Genomic DNA, 23,390 nt, shown 5'->3' with positions numbered 1-23,390 from the left:
TTCTGCGGGTGTGGAGAGGTTCAAGAGGTGGCAGGCAGACCACACAGTGTGGCTGTGTTCTCCACCAGTCCCTAGCACTGTCCCTGAAAGCACGCTCCCCATGCAGAGGACTGGCAGGCGCCAGCACTTACATAGCCACACTGCCCATTCCTTGAGGACAGAGCTGGCATCTTGTGCTTGCATTTCCAGTGCATCACTTGTGTCTGTGGTTGGTAATCAGAAAAAACAGAACTTGAATTAATAATAACCTACACATTCCCCTGCTATAAAAACTTTCAGTTTGTAGAATTTAACATGAATGCAGTATGTTAGCATAACGTGTAATGAATGCAGAGGCTGCTGGGGAGTGGGTTTTTTTTTTTCTTGAGGTGGAGTCTTGCTCTGTCGCCCAGGCTGGCGTGCGGTGGGTGCGATCTTGGGGAGTGGGTTTTAATGTCCACAGTCTGCCCAGTGTGTGCACTGAAACAGTGTTTTCTAGTTTTCCGATGTAGCTAAATTTGGAGTTCCTTTCTCTCTCTATTTTCATTCAGGACTGAACTACTAGCATTCTCATGTAAACTCTTGGAGATTTAAAAAAAAAGTAGTAAACCTAAGAGTTTTCTAAAGGAAAAGAAGAACCCTTTGTTGAATTTATAAAATATAAATCTGTTGGAAAATAACTTCTATGTGTTTTAGGAAGGTTTCTTCGAAATGAAGTGCTTTACAGTAAGCTCTTAAATTTACTCTTTTTTTTTTTTTTGTAGTCCTCTCTGGTTGAATGAAGTGTAATTGGTACTAAATGGAGAGAAGTTGCTTAAATTCATTGAGTACAATTCCCTACATTTCTGCTTGTCAGATTAATAATACTAAGTCACATTTTTTTTCTGATGGAATTACTATATTATTAAAATGCCATCTGCCGTCTTCTGCTTGTGATCGCAGAAGTCCCAGGGAAGAGGGTGTGGAAAATCAAGTGTCTGGGATCCAGCCGACCAAATGGGAGAACTGCTTCTAAGGGGGAGTCTTTCTTAAGGTGTACAGTACCTCTCCGTCTTTTTTTTTTTTTTTTTAAGACGGAGTCTCACTGTCGCCCAGACTGGCTGGAGTGCAGTGGCTCTATCTCGGCTCACTGCAGCCTTCGCCTCCTGGGTTCAAGAGATTCTCCTACCTCAGCCTCCCGAGTAGCTGGGATTACAGGTGTGCACCACCATGCCTGGCTAATTTTTTTATATTTTTAGTAGGGATGGGGTTTCACCATGTTGGCCAGGCTGTTCTCGAACTTCTGACCTCAAGTGATCCGCCCGCCTCGGCCTCCCAAAGTGCTGGGATTACAGGCGTGAGCCACTGCACCCAGCCTGCCTCTTCATTTTGTTCCTCCTGCGTGTCATCTTTTTTTGATTTTTTTGAGGCAGGGTCTCACTTCATCGCTCAGACTGGAGTATAGTGTTGCAGCCACAGCTCATTGCAGCCTTGGCCTCCTGGGCTCGAGTGATCTTCTTGCCTCACATTCCTCAGTAGCTAAGACTACAGGTATCCACGCCTAGCTAATTTTTTTTTTTTTTTTTTAAGAGAGACAGGGTCTCCCTGTGTTGCCCAGGCCGGTCTCAAACTCCTGGGCTCAAATGATCCTCCCATCTTGGCCTCTTAAAGTGCTGGGATTACAGGCATAAGCTACCGCGCCTGGCCTTACATGTCATCTTACTTCAAATTAAAATAATTACCTGGGAGTCTAGAGATGGGTGTGCGTGTGCGTGTGTGCATGTGTGTACGTGTGGGTGTGTGTGTGTGTGTGCGTGTGCGTGCATGCGCGTGTGTGCGTGTGTGTGCATGCGCGTGTATATGTGTGTGTGTATATATATATATATATATATATTTATCCCTCTGTCGTCCAGGCTGGAGTGCAGTGGCGTGATCTCGGCTCACTGCAACAGGGTTTTGCCATGTTGGCCAGGCTGGTCTTGAACCCTTGACCTCAGGTGATCCACCCACCTTGGCCTCCTAAAGTGCTGGGATTATAGGTGTGAGCCACTGCGCCCGGCCAGTGGGTATTTTCTTCGAAGCTTGACTCCTTTTCTGTCAGGAGCTATGTGAATTACCTTATAAATCACGTGATGTAGCATGTGAAGATGATGAAATTATGATGGGGCTGTGAAATAAGACAAGGGACCCTCTCCATGGAGAATTGCTGAGGCAGCTGGCCTCAGGCCTAAGTGGATCTCATTCATCTGAGAGTCAGTGAAGGAGCCTGGCTGGGCGTGGTGGCTCACATTTGTAGTCCCAGCACTTTGGGAGGCTGAGGTGGGTGGATCACTGGAGCCCAGGAGTTTGAGACCAGCCTGGTTAACATAGCGAAACCCCACCTCTACAAAAAATACAAAAATTAGGCATGGTGGTGCATGCCTGTAGTCCCAGCTACTCAGGAGGCTGAGGTGGGAGGATCCCTTGAGGCCGGGAGGGGGAGGTTGCAGTGAGCTGAGATCACACCACTGCACTCCAGCTTGGGTGACAGAGCCAGAACCTGTGTCAAAAAAAAAAAGAAGGAACGTTTGGGAATGGAATCATCGTGTTGGTCCATCTGCAAATGTTAGTGATTGTGAGCATTAGTTTTGCACCCATTGTGGGTTCTCACCCCACTGGGAAAACTGGTGGCTGTGCCCCATTTCATGGGTGAGGAGACTGAGGCTGGAAGAAGTCCAGGCCTGTGTCTGTCCTGTAGCTATCGAGCAGGCGCTCAGACTCCAGAAGGAAACCTCAGTAGAAATCAGAAGTGTCGGCCGGGCACGGTGGCTCATGCCTGTAATCCCAGCACTTTGGGAGGCTGAGGTGGGCGGATCATCTGAGATGAGGAATTCGAGACCAGCCTGACCAACATGGGAGAAACCCATCTCTACTAAAAATACAAAATTAGCCAGGCGTGGTGGCACACACCTGTAATCCCAGCTACTTGGGAGGCCGAGGCGGGCGGATCACGAGGTCAGGAGATCGAGACCACGGTGAAACCCCGTCTCTACTAAAAATACAAAAAATTAGCCGGGCTTGGTGGCGGGCGCCTGTAGTCCCAGCTACTCGGAGAGGCTGAGGCAGGAGAATGGTGTGAACCCGGGAGGCGGAGCTTCAGTGAGCCGAGATTGCGCCACTGCACTCCAGCCTGGGCGACAGAGCGAGACTCTGTCTCAAAAAAAAAAAAAAAAGAAATTAGAAGTGTTAATTCCAAAAAAGTTATCTTCCTCCATTATAAAGTAGGATCTGGAAGGTCAGAGAGGTCTCTGTACCGTTCCGATGCCTCGGTCCATGGCTCCTTGTGGTCTTCCTCTTCAGCTGCAGCTGTGAGGGTGTCCAGGAGGGGTGACTGCTGCTCAGAGGGCCTGCCAAGGGCATTCCCTCCTGTCCTCCAGCATGAGAAGGACAATGTGGGGCCCCTAGAGTACGGGGAAGACCTCCTCATAGCTGAAGGGATGCGAGTCTGAGAGTCTATTGGCTCTTTTGTAGGAATCGCTGCAGGTCTCTCTGGTCCTTGGAGCCAGCCCGGGAAGCGGGTGGCAGGCTCTTGCTGTCTAGATGCAGTCACTCTTGGAGGAAAGGGCGTTATGTTGGATTCAGTGTTAGTAAAGAGACTCATGTTTGGTCGGGTCTCTGTTGACCTTGTGCTCCGTGCTGCACCTCCGCTTACGGAACACCTCCCATCCATGCTGGGTCATGACTGCGCACCCCTTTCAGTGATCTGAGAAGGCTGGCCCCGAAAGAGCGGTCACTGCTCCCGTGCGGTTTAGAGCTCTTCCTGCGCCTTAACTTGTCCGTCTCACAGTGAGGACACCAAGTCGCAGGAAGGTCACCAGTCTGTACGGTTGCGTGACTGCTCAGTGGTGGGTTTGGACTTCTGACTCCACAGCTGGCGCTCCAGCTGTCAGGAACGTGCTCCAGGTGTGACGTGTGGACACTCCCCACTTGCAGCGTCCTCCACAGTACAGAGAGGAGGGTGCAGTGTGGTGGGAGAAGCAAGGGATCGTGTTTTCAGGGTGTCCGCCGCTAGCCCAGGGGAATGTGTGACTCACTCCCAACAGAGGGCAGGATTCTGGGGGAGGGCGGGAGTGCGTTTCTCTAGACGGAGAAGCAGCGCAGCTTGGGGCACAGTGGTGTGGGAGCCCTCCTTAGGGACCCCATGGGTCGTGTTCACCGTGGCTGCGTTGCTCCTGTTCGCTGTCAAGCACCGTGATTGCTCCTTGGTTTTGCTCCCCTCGGGTTTCCTGGTCTCCTTGATGGTTTATGCAGTGAGGAATCTGAGGCCACACACCCGTAATTTTCACAGTTACAGCTGGAGGTGTGGTGGTGTATTTGAACTTAATGGAACACCTCTTATTCCCTTCACTCTGAAGTTGGCTTCCTTGCCTATAAAGTTTGCTAATAAACCCAAGAAATACACCTGCTTTGCATTTTACTGCTTCCGTGATGAAAATCCCTTAACTTCACAGCCGCTCAGGCCGCGTGACCCTACTTTCAGAGGGAGCTTTTTTCCTTTTCTTCCTTATCTATACTTCTCTCATTCCTTTATCATTTATATTTTTAATATGGGAAACTAGACATCCTAGAAGTTTCTCAGTTTCCAGATTCTGATACTGCAGACTGTTACTGATTCAACAGTGTGGTCTTTTTTCTGATGACATACACCACATTCTTCTGAAGTACAGATGGTCTCCAAACTACCATGGTTTGACTTATAATTTTTTGACTTTATGATAGTGTGAAAGCAGTATGCATTCTATAGAAACCGTACTTCACATTTTGAATTTTGATCTTTTCCTGGGCTAGTAGTATGCCCCCAGATACTCTGGAGATGCCAGATAGCTCCTCTTCAGCCACATGATGAGGAGGGGGAATGACCCCTGCTCTCCAGGGCACTGTGTTGCCAGCTGAGTTTGCCTAACTGTAGGCCAATGTAAGTGTTCTGAGCACATTTAAGGCAGGCTAGGCCGGGTGCGGTGGCTCACGCTTGTAATCCCAGCATTTTGGGAGGCCGAGGCGGGCGGATCACGAGGTCAGGAGATCGAGACCACAGTGAAACCCCGTCTCTACTAAAAATACAAAAATTAGCCGGGCGTGGTGGCGGGCGCCTGTAGTCCCAGCTACTCGGAGAGGCTGAGGCGGGTTTCACTCGCCCACCTGGGCTGAAATGCAGTGGCGCGATCTCAGCTCACTGCAGCCTCCGCCTCCTGGGTTTAAGCAATTCTTCTGCCTCAGCCTCCCAAGTAGCTGGGATTACAGGCGCCTGCCACCATGCCCGAGTAATTTTTTGTGTTTTTAATGGAGATGGGATTTCACCATGTTGACCAGGCTGGTCTCGAACTCCTGACCTCAGGTGATCCACCCGCCTTGGCCTGCCAAAGTGCTGGGATTACAGGTATGAGCCCCTGTGCCTGGCCTCAGTGCATTTTTGACTTAAGTATTTTCAACTTACAATGGGTTTATTGGACATAATCCCATCCTAATTAAGGAACATCTGTAGTCTACAAAGAGATACTTGCCAGTGTTCATTTAGCTCTGCTGTACTTTAAATAAAAGATATGTGTATCTTTAGTTCAAAGCTGGTGCCTTGGAACAGTCTCAAACATGAGAAGAATGTTCCAACAGCAAGATGGAATCATTGTCCTGCAGTGTTGAAATTAGACCGGTGGTGGCCAGGCACAGTGGCTCACGCCTGTAATCCCAGCACTTTGGGAGGCCGAGGCGGGTGGATCACTTGAGGTCAGGAGATCGAGACCATCCTGGCTAACACGGTGAAACCCCGTCTCTACTAAAAAAAATACAAAACATTAGCTGGGCGTGGTGGCGGGTGCCTGTAGTCCCAGCTACTCGGGAGGCTGAGGCAGGAGAATGGCGTGAACCGGGAGGCGGAGCTTGCAGTGAGCTGAGATCGCGCCACTGCACTCCAGCCTGGCGGGCGACAGAGCGAGACTCCGTCTCAAAAAAAAAAAAAGAAATTAGACCGGTGGTGTTTTCATCCTTTTTCCTTGAGAATAAATTTTCTGGATTTTAGTCTATATATTGAATAAAGCCTAGAGGTCAAAGAATATTAGGGACTTCTGAAAATTCAGGAGTGGCTTTAGAGAGGTAGCAGGGACATCATGATGTTTTTCAGCTCTTTAAAAAGATAGGAGTGGGCCGGGTGCGGTGGCTCACGCCTGTAATCCCAGCACTTTGGGAGGCCGAGGCAGGTGGATCACTTGAGGTCAGGAGATCGAGACCAGCCTGGCTAACATGGTGAAACCCTGTCTCTACTAAAAATACAAAAAGTAGCCGGGCATGGTGGCAGATGTCTGTAATCCCATCTACTCGGGAGGATGAGGCAGGAGAATTGCTTGAACCCGGAAGGCGGAGGTTGCAGGGAGCCAGGATCATGCCACTGCACTCCAGCCTGGGCGACAGAGTGAGACTCCATCACACACACACACACACACACACACACACACACACACACACACACAAGGCATGGACCTTAATGCATCCCAATTCAGTTTTTATAATCATGTGGAGAAACAAGTAACCTATGTATAAAAAGGCAGGAGAGAATGTAAACTTGGACTTTATTTATTCACGGTCACCAAGCAGTTTGGCTGATATTGTCTCTGAAAGCATGGACAAGTGAAATGTATAAGAGCAGAGCTCTTGGGGGCCAGATGCAGTGGCTCACGCCTGTAATCCCAGCCTTCGGGAGGCTAAGGCAGGTGGATCGCCAGAGCCTAGGAGTTTGAGACCAGCTTGACAACATGATGAGACCTCATCTCTACAAAAAATACAAAAATTAGCTGGGTGTGGTGACACATGCCTGTAGTCTCAGCTGCTCAGGAGGCTGAGACCGGAGAATTGATTGAGCCTGGGAGTTTGAGGCTGCAGTAAGCTGTGATTGCACCACTGTACTCCAGCCTGGGTGACAAAATGAGACCCTGTCTCGAAAAAAAAAGGAGCAGAGCTCTTGGACAAAGCCTTGCTGTGGAAAGCTTGCTTCATCTGGCTCCAGCCACTCCACAACGCCTGTCACCTTGCTCAGGAAGCCACAGCACTACTCTAGGAAAAGGGCAGAGAGGGGCCTGGGTCTCCCACAGCTGAGAATCCTTTAAACAATGTCTGTTGTGCCCTCTGTTGTGGATTTGGTAGTTCTGCCTGTACTGAGGGAGATGCTTGCAGGTGCTTCTGAACCCTGTGTTTGGGAATTAGCTGCGCATACAATTAAGGCTTTGGGGTATAGTAAAATGTGTGTGCCTTTGACCCTGTGGTTCTGAGTCCTTGATGTTAATGACAGAGCTGACATTGGAGCCCTTCTGTCTGCCAGCCAGCACCTCATTGGAAGTGTTTCATGGAAACGTCACAGCCACATGCTGAGGCTGTCCTGTTATTATCCCATTTTATGGATGAGGGAACATTCACACTTAGAAGTTAAGTGGTCCAGGAAACTACAATTTACCAGTACCCAAGCTGGGCTTTAAATTCTGACTGCCCCCGCCTCCCCAAGGGGATTGTGCACAGCACAGAGGTACACACACGATGCTTTATAGTATCAGCTTAGGTGGAGATGTGTGTTTACGTAGAATGCTGAGGAAACCTCAGGCATGGTATGATTTCACGTATGAACCTGTGCATAAAGACTTCTGGAAAGAGTCATTGCTAGGCGACGAGGCTTCACATGATTTGTGTATTTTTGTAGTCTTCGGTATTTTTTATAATTAACGTATGTCATTCTTATCGAAGTGTGGGGTTGTTACCAAAAAGTAAATTTAGATGTGGGAGAAATTCATATGTGATTGATTTCAAAAGAGTGCTGTAAAGCTGCTGGTGAGGGATGAGTGATCAGGCACCATCAGAGCTGGAGAGGCAGCAGATGGGAATTGTGTGTTCCCGGTTCCGAGAGCAGCTGGAGAGAGATGCCTCTGGTGCCGCTCCAGAATACGCGATGGGCGTCTCGCCACATGGGTGTTTGGGCTGGTGCATTGCTGCTGGCTGGCGCCTTCTTTTCAGAAACATCGTGGGACATGGGTATCCTCAGCCACAGTTGTGTGGACAGGGAGACCCTGGGCCTCTCTAGTTTCTTTCTTTCTTTTTTGAGATGGAGTTTCACTCTTGTCACCCAGGCTGGAGTGCAGTGGCACAATCTCAGCTCACTGCAGCCTCCACCTTCTGGGTTCAAGTGATTCTCTTGTCTCAGTCTCCCTAGTAGCTGGGATTACAGGCGCCCGCCACCACGCCCGGCTAATTTTTGTACTTTTAGTAGAGACGGAGTTTCACCATGTTGACCAGGCTGGTCTCAAACTCCTGGCCTCAGGTGATCCGCCCACCTCGGCCTCCCAGAGTGCTGGGATTACAGGCATGAGCCACTGTGCCAGGCCTAGTTTCTTAATTGAAGTAAAACAGAGTGGCTCTGCAGCCAGCTGCCTCCTTGGAAAGTGGGGTGTTGCCCCATGGAAGTGGTGGCATGCCCTTCTGGTAGCATTGTTGACATGAAAACAGGTTCAGTCCTTGATCACTAGGCTTTTTGTACCCTGGTACTTCTGGGGACTTGGCAGAGTTTGATCTCTCAGTGTCCAGGGGTTAACTTTCTACCTGGGAGTAGCACCCCATTGCTTCTCCAGCACCTGCTCCTAACCAGGAAATTGGGGTAGACCAGAACCCCCAGTCTTCCCAGCAGCTCAGTGTTTGTTGCCCTGGAGCATCTGCCTTCATCACAGCGACTCTGAACACGCTGCCATGGTGCCATCTGGTAAACCTCAGGATGGCCATGAAAAATGACTCTGCTCTGTTTCTTCTGTGGCTTCCCTTGTGTACAAGGATGAAGGAGGTGGTTTCACTTTATTTTTGTCCTTTACGTTTTAAACATGTTTTAGGTCTAAAGTAAGTGCTTGAATCGGGTGGCTTTTTATTTTTTTGCTTTCTCACCCCTCAGGTTGGCCCCTAACTTGGCCTCATCCTCGTGTCAGCTGTTAGACACTGACTCAGTGGCTCAGAATGCGAAAGGCTCACGAAGTAGCATGCTGGCCCTACCTCCCTGTCCCCGTACCTTAGCAGAGCAGCTGGCCAGCAGGGCCTCCTGCAAAGCTTTCCCAAGAGTACTCCATCCATGGTGGGTGTCTTGGTAGGCCCAAGATACGAGAGGGTGTGCTGCTGTTGAAGAATTTACGATTGTTCTCTTCAGCACAGAAATGCTGTAAACGGCCTCTTTCAATACTAGTTTATGAAATTAGAAGTGTCTGATGATTGTGCATCTTTGGTTTCAACAGCTACTCTGACCTACGACACTCTCCGGTTTGCCGAGTTTGAAGATTTTCCTGAGACCTCAGAGCCCGTTTGGATACTGGGTAGAAAATACAGCATTTTCACAGGTATCGGCCACGCTGGAGCCCACCCTGGTCTGACCGCTTGGCCTGCAGAAGCATTTTGTGATCATTGTTCTCTGCTGACTCTGCCATAACTTGTGACTTGCAGACTTAAGGTGTTGTGTGTGTGTGTTCTTTTTTCTTTTCAACAACCTCTAGAAAAGGACGAGATCTTGTCTGATGTGGCATCTAGACTTTGGTTTACATACAGGAAAAACTTTCCAGCCATCGGTAAGTACTCTGTTTTATTACAGCGTGGGACAAAATATACATGTTTTTAGGAAGAAGGAAAACTTATGTTTGTAGATTGGACTTCAATATGCCACTGACTTCATTTGAATCTTCACAGCAGTCCTGGTGAAATGAATTGGCCGAGGCCTCACATGTAGTAGTGGCAAAGCTAGAACCCACGGCTCCTGACTCTAGGCCAGTGTTTTTCCAGCTGCAAATCACAGCTTATTACTGGAGCTGGAAATCAGTGTCATGAGTTACGACCAACATTGTTTTAAATGTAGGACAGAATGGCATAGAAAGCAGTGCGTGTCCGCCGTGGGCGGGCAGCATGTCGCTTCAGGGAGTTTAGTTTTAGTTTGCATATTTGAATGTGTGTTCTGGGTCACAGCTATACAGTATGTCTCTTACTTAGGTCCAGAATGTTTGGAAGCCATTCTCTGTAGCCCTCATCTTTTTTAGTATTTTCCACACTTAACCTATGGGGAGATTTGAAGGGCCAGGTGAATGTGCCATGTTTTTATGTAACACTAAGGTACATTCTGTTAAAAGCCATTCATCATTGTTGTCTACCCTGGAGCTGGAAGGAGATGGGGACTGGTTCTCAGCCTTGCCTCTCACCGGCAGAGAACTGAGGCCGGAGGTGAGGGCCGGGCTGGCGTCACGCTTCCTCAGTGCCGGGTCAGGGTTTCGTCCCTCTTCTAGGGGTGGTTTCGTTCTTTATCCCGAAGTGAGGTGGAAGTCAGATAGCCACAGCGGCTTGACATTGGAGAACACTGACGCGTAGGGACATACGACAGTGTCTCCTTAAGTTGATACTTAATGATACACCTTGTGAGATGTACCCTGGGAATATTGATATTTAATGATATATTTTAATGACATACCTTGTCAGATGTGCCCTAGGAATAGTTGCTCATTCCACAGTTTCCGCTTCTTCCGCAGCTGCGCCGAACCTGCTCTCTTGGTGGCCTTGGATGCAGGTTTGTCCCCAGCTTCCATCTCCTTCAAAGCTACCCTGCCGCGTGCTGGGAAGGAGAACAGGACTGGAGCGAAGCCTTTCTGGTTTGGCAGAGGCCTTGTGGAGGAGGTAGAGGCTGGGGATGAACCCTGCAGATGAAGCAGCCCTGTTGCAGTTCTGAAGGGCAAGTGTGGTGTGTTTCCTTCTTAGCCCCACAGAGATAATTTTTTAAAATTATTAATTTCGTTTTTTTAATAGATGGGGTTTCGCTATGTTGCCCAGGCTGGACTTGAACTCCTGGGCTCAAGCAGTTCTCCCTCCTCAGCCTCATGAGTGTCTGGGACTACAGGTGCACACCACCACGCCTGGCTCTGAGATACGTTTTTATCAGCAGTGGAGCGATCAGCAGTGGAGCGAGGGTGATCATGGGCACTGCTGATTGGGTTGTTGGTGGGTGATGGCCACCACCACCCCAAGACAGGGTTTATTGTCCTTGCCAGTGTGTGGAGAAGCTGCCGGAAGCCCAAAGGTGGCACAGGGCGAACCTTGTGGTCTGACCCCCGAATCTCTGCTTCTCACCCTAGTGTGCAGCCACCTACCAGCCTCTTGTCCGCTGCACAGGTGGCCCTCTCTGTTGTCACAGCTGTGCAGTAGCATTCCACTGGACCCCTGCTGTGGGCTGGCACTGTTTCCCATGTGCCTGTCACATGCCGTGCAGTTCCATGGTGCATGTTGTCCATCTTTCTGGGCCCCAGGGTGTGGCTGTGAGGGCAGGGCCCAGGCACCTGTGCTGGAAGGGCTGAGTTGCTGCCCTTGTGGCCCTTCCTGTGCTCTCAGCAGCACTGGTTGTCATCAAGCCTTTGAATTTCTGCCTTTCTGGTAATTGGAAAATGCCTTGTTTCGTTTAACTTTGCATTTTCTGGATGACTTACGGGGGTCAGTGTCTTCATATGTTTGTCAGACATTCCTTTTGCTCCGTGACTGACTTGTTCATGTGTTTTGCCCATTTTGAGGAGGTTGTCGGGACATTTCACTCTCCAGTAAATGTGGCCCTTGGTGTTACTGAGTCCTAAGAGGTGTGTGTTGCCCCAGGTGGAGCTGATGGATGAGGGAGTCGGTGCCTGTGGTGTGGGACTGACCCCCTGCCTCCTGCCAGTGGGCTCGTGGCCTGTGGGGCCATCTGGCCATGAGCACTTCTCTCTCTGTCTGCCATGACAGGGGGGACAGGCCCCACCTCGGACACAGGCTGGGGCTGCATGCTGCGGTGTGGACAGATGATCTTTGCCCAAGCCCTGGTGTGCCGGCACCTAGGCCGAGGTGAGTCACAGCCCTGGGGAGGGCGCATGGCCACGGCGTTCTCAGGAAGCAAAGGGGACTGTGGGGTCAGGGCTCTTTAGAACGGGCCACAGGTAAAACACCGAGTAGAACTTGGGGGTTTCTTGAGTAATGAGCCACTTGTTTTTATTGATTTGAAAAACCGACTTTAAAGAATGCTGATAAATCAGCCTGGGCAACATGGCGAGACCCCGTCTCACAAAAAATACAAAAATTAGCCGGGCGTGGTGGCTCCTGCCTGTAGTCCCAGCTACTTGGGAGGCTGATAAGGAGAATTGCTAGAACCCGGGAGATGGAGGCTGCAGTGAGCTGAGATCGCACCACTGCACTCCAGCCTCTGCAGCAGAGTTAGACCCTATCTGAAAAAAAAAAAGAAGAAGAATGCTAATAAATGTTTTAAATTGCCGAAACTGTTTTCCGTACAGATTTGTTTTGATAACTTGGCATATATGTATTTGAAATCCTGAAGAACATGGGTTTTTACTTTTAAAAGATTCTGGGCCGGGCGCGGTGGCTCACGCCTGTAATCCCAGCACTTTGGGATGCCGAGGTGGGTGGATCACGAGGTCAGGAGATCAGGACCATCCTGGCCAGCACAGTGAAACCCCATCTCTACTAAAAATACAAAAATTAGCTGGGCGTGGTGGCGGGCGCCTGTAGTCCCAGCTACTCGGGAGGCTGAGGCAGGAGAATCGCTTGAACCCGGGAGGCGGAGTTTGCAGTGAGCCGAGATCACGCCACTGCACTCGATCCTGGGTGAGAGAGGGAGACTCTGTTTCAAAAAAAAAAAAAAAAAAAAAAAGATTCTGGAAAAGGTTTGGATGCCATCTGTATCTTGAGTGTGAAAGTGAAAACTTGTTTCTCATATTTATGGTAGAGCTGACCTGTAATTTTTTTTCCAATAGATTGGAGGTGGACACAAAGGAAGAGGCAGCCAGACAGCTACTTCAGCGTCCTCAACGCATTCATCGACAGGAAGGACAGTTACTACTCTATTCACCAGATAGGTGGGAGGCTGCAGATTGTGCTAGGCCCCACCTTGGCTGCTTGGAGAGGGTGGAGTGGTCGGTTTCCCCTAAGAGCTTTTCTGGTGTGGGATGTGGAGCAGGAGGCTGTAAACACTGACCTCTGACCGCCTGTGCGCTGCTGTCACATCACCCCCATGTCATCCCACATCACCCCCGTCCCACCCAGGCCCAGACCCTGGGCTTTGCCCTTCCTGCTGTCCATGCGGCTTGCAGTGCCTGGTGCTCGGCACAGTCTGGGGAAACTGGCCTCGCCAGTTGAATGCTCACATTGAAGTGGAGTGAGTAAAGAGGAGCTGGCCTTTCTTGCAAGCAAGGCCGGCTTTTGAGCACTGTGTTTTCACTTAGAGAAGGAAGTGGTCCCTTCATTTTCCCTCCTTTCCTAAGTTCATAGTGAAGGACAGTCCCCGAGACCGTGTTTGCCCCCTCATGCCTCCCCCGATCTTGTTGGGTCATCCTTCCATCTGGAGGCTGGGTAGGGTGCTGTCCAGGCCTTCCTGTGATGTGTCTTCTGTCACCACGTGCCACCAGAGGTCAGGGCTGCGGGCGTTAGGAAGGTCAGGGCGGGTGTGTGTTGCTAATGTGTATCTGTTCCCTGCAGCGCAAATGGGAGTTGGCGAAGGCAAGTCCATAGGCCAGTGGTACGGGCCGAACACTGTCGCCCAGGTCCTCAAGTATGTACTGCACTTCCACTGCCGAGCATGGGGCAGCAGGGATGTTCCCTGGGGGTTAAATTCTCCTTGAGTCTTCATGGCTACAGGAAATCAGGGGTCTCTAATTATTTACTTCATGGCCCTCGGAAGGTTTCTCAGAGATGACTCTGTCAAGGGGTCTTGTGAATAGGAATTTATGTTTTCTAACAAAATGAACAGCATAGTCCACATCCTGGCTGGCACACTGGACCCTTGTTCTTTGTCTGCCACGTGGAGCCACCTGTAATAGTGGCTTCTGATGGGATGGGCAGCTGAAGCTAGTCTGCAGCCTGTCTGTGTGGGTGCCAGGCCCTTCCACCTCTGTGGGCTTGTTGGAGGCTGCCCTCCGCGGGCCTTGCCACCTGCCTTTCTCACTTTACCCAGAGACTCCCTGTAGCCTCGCTCGCCTTCCCATGCACCTCAACGTCTGAAAGTCTGCTCTGCATCTGCTCTGCACCTGCTCCCTCTCACGCCTCACTCATCCCCATTGCATGCCCGCGCCCCCAGATTCCTCTGAGATGACCCTCCCTGCAGTTCCAGAAACTTGCCTGTGGTTTCAGCTTCGTGTCCCCTCTTCATTCCTCTTGACCCATCCGGGGTCATTTGGTCTGATTCCATGTGTCCTGGCATCCCAGCATTTTTGGGGAGGCTCTGGCCAGTTCCCCCAGGACTTGTCCCCTCAGGGTCTCCTCCCCACTGGTCCAAGGGCCGGCGTCTCCCCAGCCTGTCTTCAGCCACGGCTCCCTTGAAGCCTCTCCTTCTGCATCTGCCTGTTCCGTATCCCACTCAAGGCCCTCAGGCACCCCACGTTCCACGTTCCTGAAATGGCCCTGTCTCCCCTCACCCACAGCCTTCTCCTCAGCATGGCAGTCACTGTCTCCACCCAGCTTTTCTGTCAGGTTCCCTGGGGTCCTGCACAAGTCCGTCTCTCCCACATCCCACGTCACCCCCGTCCCACATCCCCAGCCTGCTGCTCCCTCTGTCTCCTGGGCCCTCCTTGTGTTTGGCGTGGCACCTGCTCAGTCCCTACTGCGTGCCCTTCAGAGTCCTCTATCCAGCAGCTCCCCAGCCCCCACCACACCCCTCCACTCACACTTCTCTCACTGCTGCCTGGCGTGGCCCCATCAAGTCAGCGCTGTTTCTCTGGAAGCACCGGGCCACTCGCCATGCTCACTGTTTTTCCTGGTGCCCTGCCCGGTCCCCACCAGCCCCCACCCCTGTTGCTGGATGATGCTCCCCAACCTGCACGTGCTGTGGCACCCAGGCACACGGACGGCTTCCAGGGCTGATTTCTCCCTGGACTCCAGGCTCAGGTCCAGCTGCTTATTCTGCATTTCCACCTGGGTATCAGTGAGGATGGTGACCCGACAGCCAGAGCTCGTACTGGCCCCAGCCTGCTTCTCCTACAGTGGTCCTTCAGGTGCTCAGACCAAAATCTGGGATTCTTGTAGACCCCCTCTTTGTTTTTGAGATGGAGTTTCGCTCTGTCACCAGGCTGGAGTGCAGTGGCGTGATCTTGGCTCACTGCAGCCTCTGCCTCCTGGATTCAAGTGATTCTCCTGCCTCAGCCTCCCGAAGTGCTGGGAGTACAGACGTGAGCCACCGTGCCTGGCCAGGACTCCTCTTTCTTTTTTTTTTTTTTTTTTTTGAGACGGTCTAGCTCAGTAGCCCAGGCTGGAATGCAGTGGCGTGATCTCAGGCTCACTGCTTCCTCCGCCTCCCAGGTCCTGGTTCAAGCAGTTCTCCTGCCTCAGCCTCCCCAGTACCTGGGATTACAGGCACCCGCCACCATGCCCAGCTAATTTTTTTAATTTTTAGTAGAGACGGCGTTTCACCATGTTGGCCAGGCTGGTCTTGAACTCCTGACCTCGTGATCCACCTGCGTCCGCCTCCCAGAGTGCTGGGATTACAGGCATGAGCCACCGCACCCGGCCAGGACTCCTCTTTCTTTCTTTCTTTCTTTTTTTTTTTTTTTTTTTTTTTGAGACAGAGTCTAGCTCTGTAGCCCAGGCTGGAGTGCAGTGGTGCAATCTTGGGCTCACTGCTACCTCCACCTCCCGGGTCCCAGTTCAAGCAATTCTTCTGCCTTAGCCTCTTCAGTAGCTGGGATTACAGGCACGTGCCACCATGCCCAACTAATTTTTGTATTTGTAGTAGAGACAAGGTTTCATCATGTTAGCCAGGCTGGTCTTGAACTCCTGACCTCATGATCCACCTGCCTCGTCCTCCCAAAGTGCTGGGATTACAGGCATGAGCCATTGCACCTGGCCAATTCCTCTTTATTTCAATGGGCCCATTCAAAATACCAATTCCTCTTTCTTTCAGTGGGCCCATTCAAAATATGTCCAGACTCTGACCAGTGTTCATCCTTTAACTCCCTGTGCTGGTCCCAGCCCCATCTTCTTCCTTCTTGTTGATCTTCCTTCTCTCTTTGTCATCCTGGAGTCTCTTTAGCAAATAACAGCAGAGCCATCTGCATAAAACACATTGGCCACCACTCTGCCCTGAACCGCTCTGGCACTTAGCTGCTGACTCAGGCGGGGCTCTACCCCACCTCCCTGGCATGACACCTTGTGCTCCTGGGACACATCAGCCTCAGGGCCTTTGCATGTGTGGTGCCTGGCACTTGGACCCTGTTCCCCCCACACCTGCCTGGGTTGCGCCCCATATCTGCCCAGGTACCCTTTGGCACCAAGGTCTTCCCTGTGGCTACGTTAGTAGCGCCACTCCCCGTTCCTGCGTTATGGTTCTCTACAGTGTTGACCACTGGCCCGCGTGGCTGCTGCTTCCTTGTTTGCCCTCCGCCAGGTCAGCTTTGCCAGTGCTGCTGTGTCCCTTGTGTGTGGGTGCGTCTTCAGCACTGCATCTGGGCTGGAGGTGGGAGGAGGAAGGTGGTGTGGGGTGGGGCGGGGAAGCAGGCTGTCCTCCCATCTTCAGCACTGCAGCTGGGCTGGAGATAGGAGGAGGAAGGTGGTGGGGCAGGGGGCAGTGGGGGGGGCAGGCTGTCCTCCCAGTGTCCCCTCTGGGCTTGTGCATTGGGAGGAGCTCTGTGTGGTCACCCCAGTCCCGTGCTCCACTCCCACCCAACCTGCCTCCACAGGTCTTGCATTTTGCCCCCAGGAGCACCAGGTCCTTGCTGCCTCAGGGCCTTTTCTGTTGTTTTACCTTTTGTTGAGGTCCTCTGACCCCACCTCCACCAGACCTGAGATGAGATCAGAGTCCCGTTAGACTTTTGGCTGCAGAATCTGCCCTTCCCTCGGAACGGGAAATCCACGGCCACAGTTCCTCCTCACTGGCGTGCACAGTCGTGCTTCCCACTAAGCTGCAGGTTTCTCTGTAAGGACTCAGATTCCTTGGTTGTCAGCTCAGCGTGTTTGGTGGAGGGGAGAGTAGAGCAGAGCGTGAAGGTGCTGGGGAGGCCTGCCTCAAAGTTGGCAAAACCCACAGCGTCTCAGAGCTGGGTTCATGTTCTAGTTCCTGCCTCTGTGCCAGTGAGACCAGGAAACCAGGCCGCTCAAAAGCCTCTTGCTTGTGCTCTCTATGAATGGAGGCTGGGGCAAGGGCAGGACCTCTGGACCTCAGGCGAGAAGAAGCAGATTTACCTACAGCTTTCTTCCTGTCTGTGGCATTGGCTGTGCCCCGGACTTTAGGAGCCTTGGCCCTTCTCATCCGAGAAGCACCTCTAACGCGAACACTGCTTCCCACAGCTGTCACTGCCAAGATGAACCGTCTTTGAATTGTACAAAAGCTTATGGTCATTCTCCTATCTCTGCAGGAAGCTCGCCGTCTTCGACACGTGGAGCTCCTTGGCGGTCCACATTGCAATGGACAACACTGTGGTGATGGAGGAAATCAGTAAGTGGCTCGGGGTTTCCATGAACAAGAAAGTTGAAATTATGGGCAACACACACACTTCCTCGCCGGAGTCCCCACGGAAGCCTCGGCAAGTGTTGTCAGTCGCCCCGTGCCGTGCAGGCGCTCCGTGGGGCCTGCGTGCCAAGCCAGATGCACGGTGGCCTCGCTCTCCTATCCCGGCGGTCATACCAAGAGAGGAGAGCCCAGGCTCTCTGGAGGCCGTGACTTGGTATCTCACGTCATGTTTTGTGTCTCGGTTACAAATCATTGGTGAAGGCGTGCTGTGCTTGGGCGCCCTCGTGTGGGAATTCTGGTGAAGTTCTTCTGCGTGCCTTGATGTGCGGCCATCTGGAGCAGAGGCACATCGTGAAGGCGGAGCTCTTTTCAGCTTTCTGGAAGAAAGGTCTGCTGCAGCCTTGAAGGAACCTAGGCATGGCAGCATTTACATCTAGGAGGAAAATGGTGGCTCAGTTCTAACAAATGGGCTCATTGAGTAAGTTCCAAATTGATGTTTCACTTTCCATGATGTAGCCAAGCTGGGAACTCTTAAATATGCCTCCCCACCTTTTTCCCAAGGAGCTTCTCAAAACTCCCTCAATTCCAATTTTATTGAAGTTCTACATGTAGGCTATTGCCTTGAATCCAGTTTTCCATAAGAAAGGGTTCATTTAGGCCGGGCGCAGTGGCTCATGCCTGTAATCCCAGCACCTTGGGAGGCCAAGGCGGGTGGATCATGAGGTCAGGAGTTCAAGACCAGCCTGGCCAACATGGTGAAACCCCGTCTCTACTAAAAATACACAAACTAGCTGGGCATGGTGGCACGCGCCTATAGTCCCAGCTACTCGGGAGGCTGAGGCAGAAGAATCGCTTGAACCTGGGAGGGGGAGGTTGCAGTGGTCCTTGATCACGCCACTGCACTCCAGCCTGGCCACAGAGCGAGACTCCGTCTCAAAAAAAAAAAAAAAAAGACCTCATTCAGAGCCACAGCCGTAACTGCGCACAGATTCACAGTGAGAGTGGGTACTGCCCTGTGTCTGGGTGTGCCAGGTCACCACACAGGTGTGTGCTGGGTCACAGACGCGCCCCTTCCCTGCCTCTCCATTCTGTTTCTTCGTAGTCTGGCCGTCCTCGGGGGCGTCGTGACACAGCGAGGGGGGTGAGGCTGGACTTTCTCAGGGAGAGAGAGGCCGGCGTCTGCAGCATTGAGAGCTTTGCTGCAGCGGGCTCCCCTTCCAGGATTCTGTTCCTCAGAGACTTGAACTTGGGGTCATAACCAAAGGGTGTTTTTCTTCCATCTGCCTTTTCCCTCCATTCTGTTTCTTGAAATTTTTATAAAACATTGGAAACATAGGAAGAGTACAAAGAAAGAGAAAAATTACTGATTTTACCACTCAGAAATAACTCATATGAGCATTTTGACATTCTTAACTCTCAGTATTTCTCTTGTGCTTTTCAAAAACTTACATAGTTTCCTAAGTATTTTCTCCTGGCCATGAGGGACAGCATTGTAATGATTAACTGGCTACACAATATACTATTACACCTTAGTTTCCTGTTCACTCCCCCACCCTCCCTCCCGTTTTTGGGGAAATCACCCCCTCATTCCCTACCCATGCTCAGCATCTTACCAAGTCACACCTCAGTCCCTGGCCTCAGATTAGGGAGGCTGTTGACTGGGTGCAGTGGCCAAGAAGGCGCACGGATCAGGGCTTCCTAGAACCTCCGTCCTCTGGGTGCAGGTAGCACGGGAGGGAGTCTTGGGGGCAGCTCGGCTGTGTGGACTCCAGCTCCATCTCTTCGGCAGTCTCAGGGCTGCCCAAAGCAGTGCTGCTGAAACGTGGCTTGTCAAAGTGAGGGTGGGGTCAGGTCCTGGAAGAACTTGAATCTGCATTTCTCAGCCCCTGGGGATGGCGGCTCCCGGGAGGATGTGGAGGCTGCCTGGTCTGACCGGCTTAGTCTCACTGCGTCAGCTGCCTGAAAGGATACTGTTCCTCATAGGCGCATGTGGAAGGTGCCTGACGCCCCCATTTAGGAAGAAAGGCATCCACATCCAGCCAGCAAAGGCACTGGCATTGATGCACAAGGCCTGGGTTTCTGGGTTCCTGAGTGTGGCGTGGTGTTGTGAGGAGGACATCGGGGTCGTTCTGAATGACCCCTACCAAAAGCCCCACGAGGGAGTAGTGGGGGGAAGGCAGGAAGCAGACTGCTTTTTTCGGTTGTGCTGGTAAGAGTGCGCAAGGGAGGACATCTGAGAAAGAAGTCCGCAAAGCCGAAGCTAGAGAGACAGGTGCTTGGCCAAGCAAGGACTTTTCTTCTAGTTTCTCAGAACTGCTTGTGGAAGGAGCAGTTAGATAGGAGAAGGCTGATGCCATTCAGAAATTCCACTAAAGCTTCTTCCTCCAGCGAGCTGCCTGACGGTGTTCCCACTCAGATTTTAGGTGACGCCTGCGGGGTAAGGGGAGACCTTACTGCCTACAGTGTCCCCGTCCACCAACCCATCTGGGCCCCTGCCCATCCTTCTGTCCACCCCCAGTCAAAGGCCAGCCAGGACATCCTTAGCATGCTCTTCTTGTCCTTAACGTTGACGGGCTTAGACCTTTCTAACAGCAGTAGACAGAATGTCACTGAATGTAGGGAGGAAATACAGATTGGAAAACGTGTCAGTCTGGCAGTGAGGACAAATGACTCCAATGAAAGAAAATACCAGAGCAAGCACAGTCAGAGAAACAGAGTGGGGAGGAGAATCACAGTAGCTGAAACTCAACTCTCTTGAGAGGCAGTGCAGCAAAATAGAGGCAGCTGAAAGCAGAGTGTGTGAATTGGAACTTTTCAGGAGAGTTGACCCCTGAAGGAAGAGGAGAAATTCCCCTGTGTTGGTGAGAGTTGAGTCCTTAGAGCTAAAGACTCCACATTTTTTTCAGATGTACTTAAACATGCATGTTCCTGATAGTATTTCCCAATTGCAGAAATGAGGGAAACTTCTCTAAACATCCAAATAATGGTGTTACTACTAAACTGCTTTGAAGAAAGGCAGAGTCTCAACTGTCCAGGGCACCTCGTGTTCGTGCCACACCAGATGCTACCGGAAAATGTTTAGAATGCTGGGAAGAGACCTGGCTTCATGAGGTGACAGTAGGTATATGTACTGTGTAGTTGTCATTGATAGAGAAATAGAAATTTGAAATGTGTTCAAAGTATAAAGAGAACATGAGAAAATTTCAAGTGGTGGCAGGAATAGGCAAAAGCGCGTTGCACCCTGTTGACAGCAGGGTGTTTGTGACGTGGTAGGTCACACACTCAGTGCTGGGCTTTGCAAGCAGAGAAGCAACCGGCCCGGCTACACATCAGCCCTCGAGCGGCTCCGTGTGTTCGATCATGTTCCTGAGACAGTAGGGTCTGTGCAGGTAACAAATCATGAGTCAGCAGGAAAATGTCACCACTGGGAAGCCTTTCTACCAAAACATAACTTCAAAATCAATAATGCGGGCCGGGCGCGGTGGCTCACGCCTATAATCCCAGCACTTCAGGAGGCCAAGGTGGGTAGATCACATGAGGTCAGGAGTTCAAGACCAGCCTGGTCAACGTCGTAAAACCTGTGTCTACTGAAAAAAAAAAAAAAACTAGCTGGGCATGGTGGCATGCCCTTGTAATCCCAGCTACTCGGGAGGCTGAGGCACGAGAATTGCTTGAACCTGGGAGGCGGAGGCTACAGTGAGCTGAGATCATGCCACTGCACTCCAGCGTGTGTGACACAGTAAGACTGTCTCAAAAAACCAAAACAACAAAAAATAATAAAGCAAAATATATAGAAAACAGAATAATTAACAGATTAGATACAGAAAGATCAAAGCTACAGGGGACCCAGATAACACAATAAACAGAGTTTATTAGATACTGTCAAACCCTAGATTGTGACAGCAGAGCGTACCTGGGAATTTCTATGAAACTAATGCAGAATAAAATGAAAAAAGGATACAACCCTGCTGCCTGGAAATGTGAAACCTCAAAAAAGTCAAGTGTACAGACCATAACTCTCTGAATCTGATGTGTACAGAACTCAGAAGAAAACCTGTGTACCTTCAATACTAGTATATGGGTTCTTTTACAAAGTGAAAATTAATGAAATAAGCATACAACTCAAGAATTCGTAAAAAGCAAAATTAACTGAAGAAACCAAAGAATGATATTAAAGACAAACACAGAAATTAATGATTTGAAGGAAGAAATGTATTAGGCCTGGTGCAGTGGCTCATGTTTGTAATCCCAGCACTTTGGGAGGCTGAGGCAGGAGGATGGCTTAAAGCCAGGAATTCAAGGCCAGCCTGGGCAGCATAGCCAGACGTCTTTTTTTTTTTTGGAAACAGAGTCTTGCTCTGTCGCCAGACTGGAGTGCAGTAGCGTGATCTTGGCTCACTGCAACTTCTGCTGCCCAGGTTCAAGTGATTCCCCTGCCTCAGCCTCCTGAGTAGCTGAGACTACAGGTGCCCACCACCACACCTGGCTAATTTTTTGTATTTTAGTAGAGATGGGGTTTCACCATATTTCACCATGTTGGCCAGGATGGTCTTGATCTCCTGACCTCATGATCTGCCCACCTCGGCCTCCCAAAGTGCAGGGATTACAGGTGTGAGCCACCGTACCTGGACCTCATTCTATAAAATATTTTAAAAATAAATTTTAAAATTAAAAAAATTTATTAGAGCTAACATATTAGAACTGGCTCTTTGAAGCAATAACATATATGTTTAAAAAATCAAAGTTAAAATCCCTCCTTTGGCTAAGCGCTGTGGCTCCCGCCTGTAATCCTAGCACTTTGGGAGGTGGAGGCAGGCAAATTGCTTGAGTCCAGGAGTTTGAGACCAGCCGCCTGGGTAACATGGTAAAACCTCATCTCTACAAAACAAAACAACAACAAAAAAAACTAGCCGGACATGGGGGCATGTACCTGTAGTCCCACCTACTCGGGAGTCTGAGGTGGGAGGATCGCATGAGCCTGGGAGGTTGAGGCTGCAGTGAGACGTGATTGCACCACTTCACTCCAGCGTGGGTGACAGTAAGACCCTGTCTCAAAAACCAAACAGAAACCCAAACAACTCCCTTAAGGCTGGGCATGGTAGCTCCTACCCGTAATCCCACCCCTCAGGGAGGCTGAGTTGGAGGGTTGCTTGAGACCAGCCTGGACAACTCCCTGTCTATAAGAAATAGAAAAATCAGGCCAGGCACAGTGGCTCATGTCTGTAATCTCAGCACTTTGGGAGGCTGAGGCGAGCAGATCACTTGAGGTCAGGAGTTCGAGACCAGCCCAGCCAAGACGGCAAAACCCCGTCCCTACTAAAAATAGAAAAATTAGCTGGGCATGGTGACACACACCTGTAATCCCAGCTACTGGGGAGGCTGAGGCAGGAGAATTGCTTGAGCCCAGAAGGTGGAGGTTGCAGTGAACCGAGATTATGCCACTGCACTCCAGCCTGGGCGACAGAATCGGCTTCAAAAAAAAATCAGTGGGGCACAGTTATTCCAGCTACGCAGGAGGATTGCTTAAGCACAGGTGTTTGAGGCTGCAGTGAGCTGTGATTGCGCCACTGCACTGCAGCCTGGGTGACAGAGTGAGACCCTGTCTCTAAAAGAAATTTAAAAATTTCTGTCTCAGAATCCTTGTTTTCCAGCTGTCTGTTTTGAGAAATTTGAGTCCTACAAAAAAGTTCAGTGAGTCATGGCCACAAACCCTCCACCTAGATCCACCAATTGTATGTTGACACGCTTGATTTTTATGAGCAAGCCTACGAATGAGAGTGTTCCTCAGAGCCACACAGCCTCATCACCACAAAAGAGGTGACGGCACGACTAACCAGGGTCCGTCTTGTCCCCTTGCTGTCCCGGGAACAACCCGTGCAGCTGATTTGTGTTCCTGGTTGAGGGTCTGGTGCTGTGTGTATATAGTTGCGATGTCTTT

The 23,390-nt window shown here is 50.8% G+C and overlaps 1 protein-coding gene across 3 annotated transcripts in view; it reads left to right on the top strand.

Annotated features, from left to right (window-relative positions):
* ATG4B (autophagy related 4B cysteine peptidase) overlaps positions 1-23,390 on the top strand; it is a 34,333-nt gene that overhangs the window by 3,771 nt on the left and 7,172 nt on the right. The window contains exons 2-7 of one of the 3 annotated variants that reach the window (XM_058436365.1): positions 9,243-9,344; positions 9,498-9,569; positions 11,749-11,847; positions 12,771-12,872; positions 13,492-13,564; positions 17,358-17,437. In XM_058436365.1, the coding sequence (XP_058292348.1) occupies positions 11,787-11,847; positions 12,771-12,872; positions 13,492-13,564; positions 17,358-17,437 (316 nt within the window). In that variant the 5' untranslated portion in view covers positions 9,243-9,344; positions 9,498-9,569; positions 11,749-11,786. Of the gene's footprint in view, positions 1-9,242; positions 9,345-9,497; positions 9,570-10,514; positions 10,715-11,175; positions 11,607-11,748; positions 11,848-12,770; positions 12,873-13,491; positions 13,565-17,357; positions 17,438-23,390 lie in introns of those variants that run through there. The other 2 variants (XM_058436374.1, XM_058436383.1) reach the window with 2 other exon arrangements.

Source organism: Hylobates moloch, unplaced genomic scaffold (genome assembly GCF_009828535.3).
Source record: "Hylobates moloch isolate HMO894 unplaced genomic scaffold, HMol_V3 SCAFFOLD_1, whole genome shotgun sequence".
Classification (NCBI taxonomy): Eukaryota; Metazoa; Chordata; class Mammalia; order Primates; family Hylobatidae; genus Hylobates; species Hylobates moloch.
The sequence above is the reverse complement of the archived record's forward strand: the minus strand, read 5'-3'. Positions and strand labels throughout refer to the sequence as shown.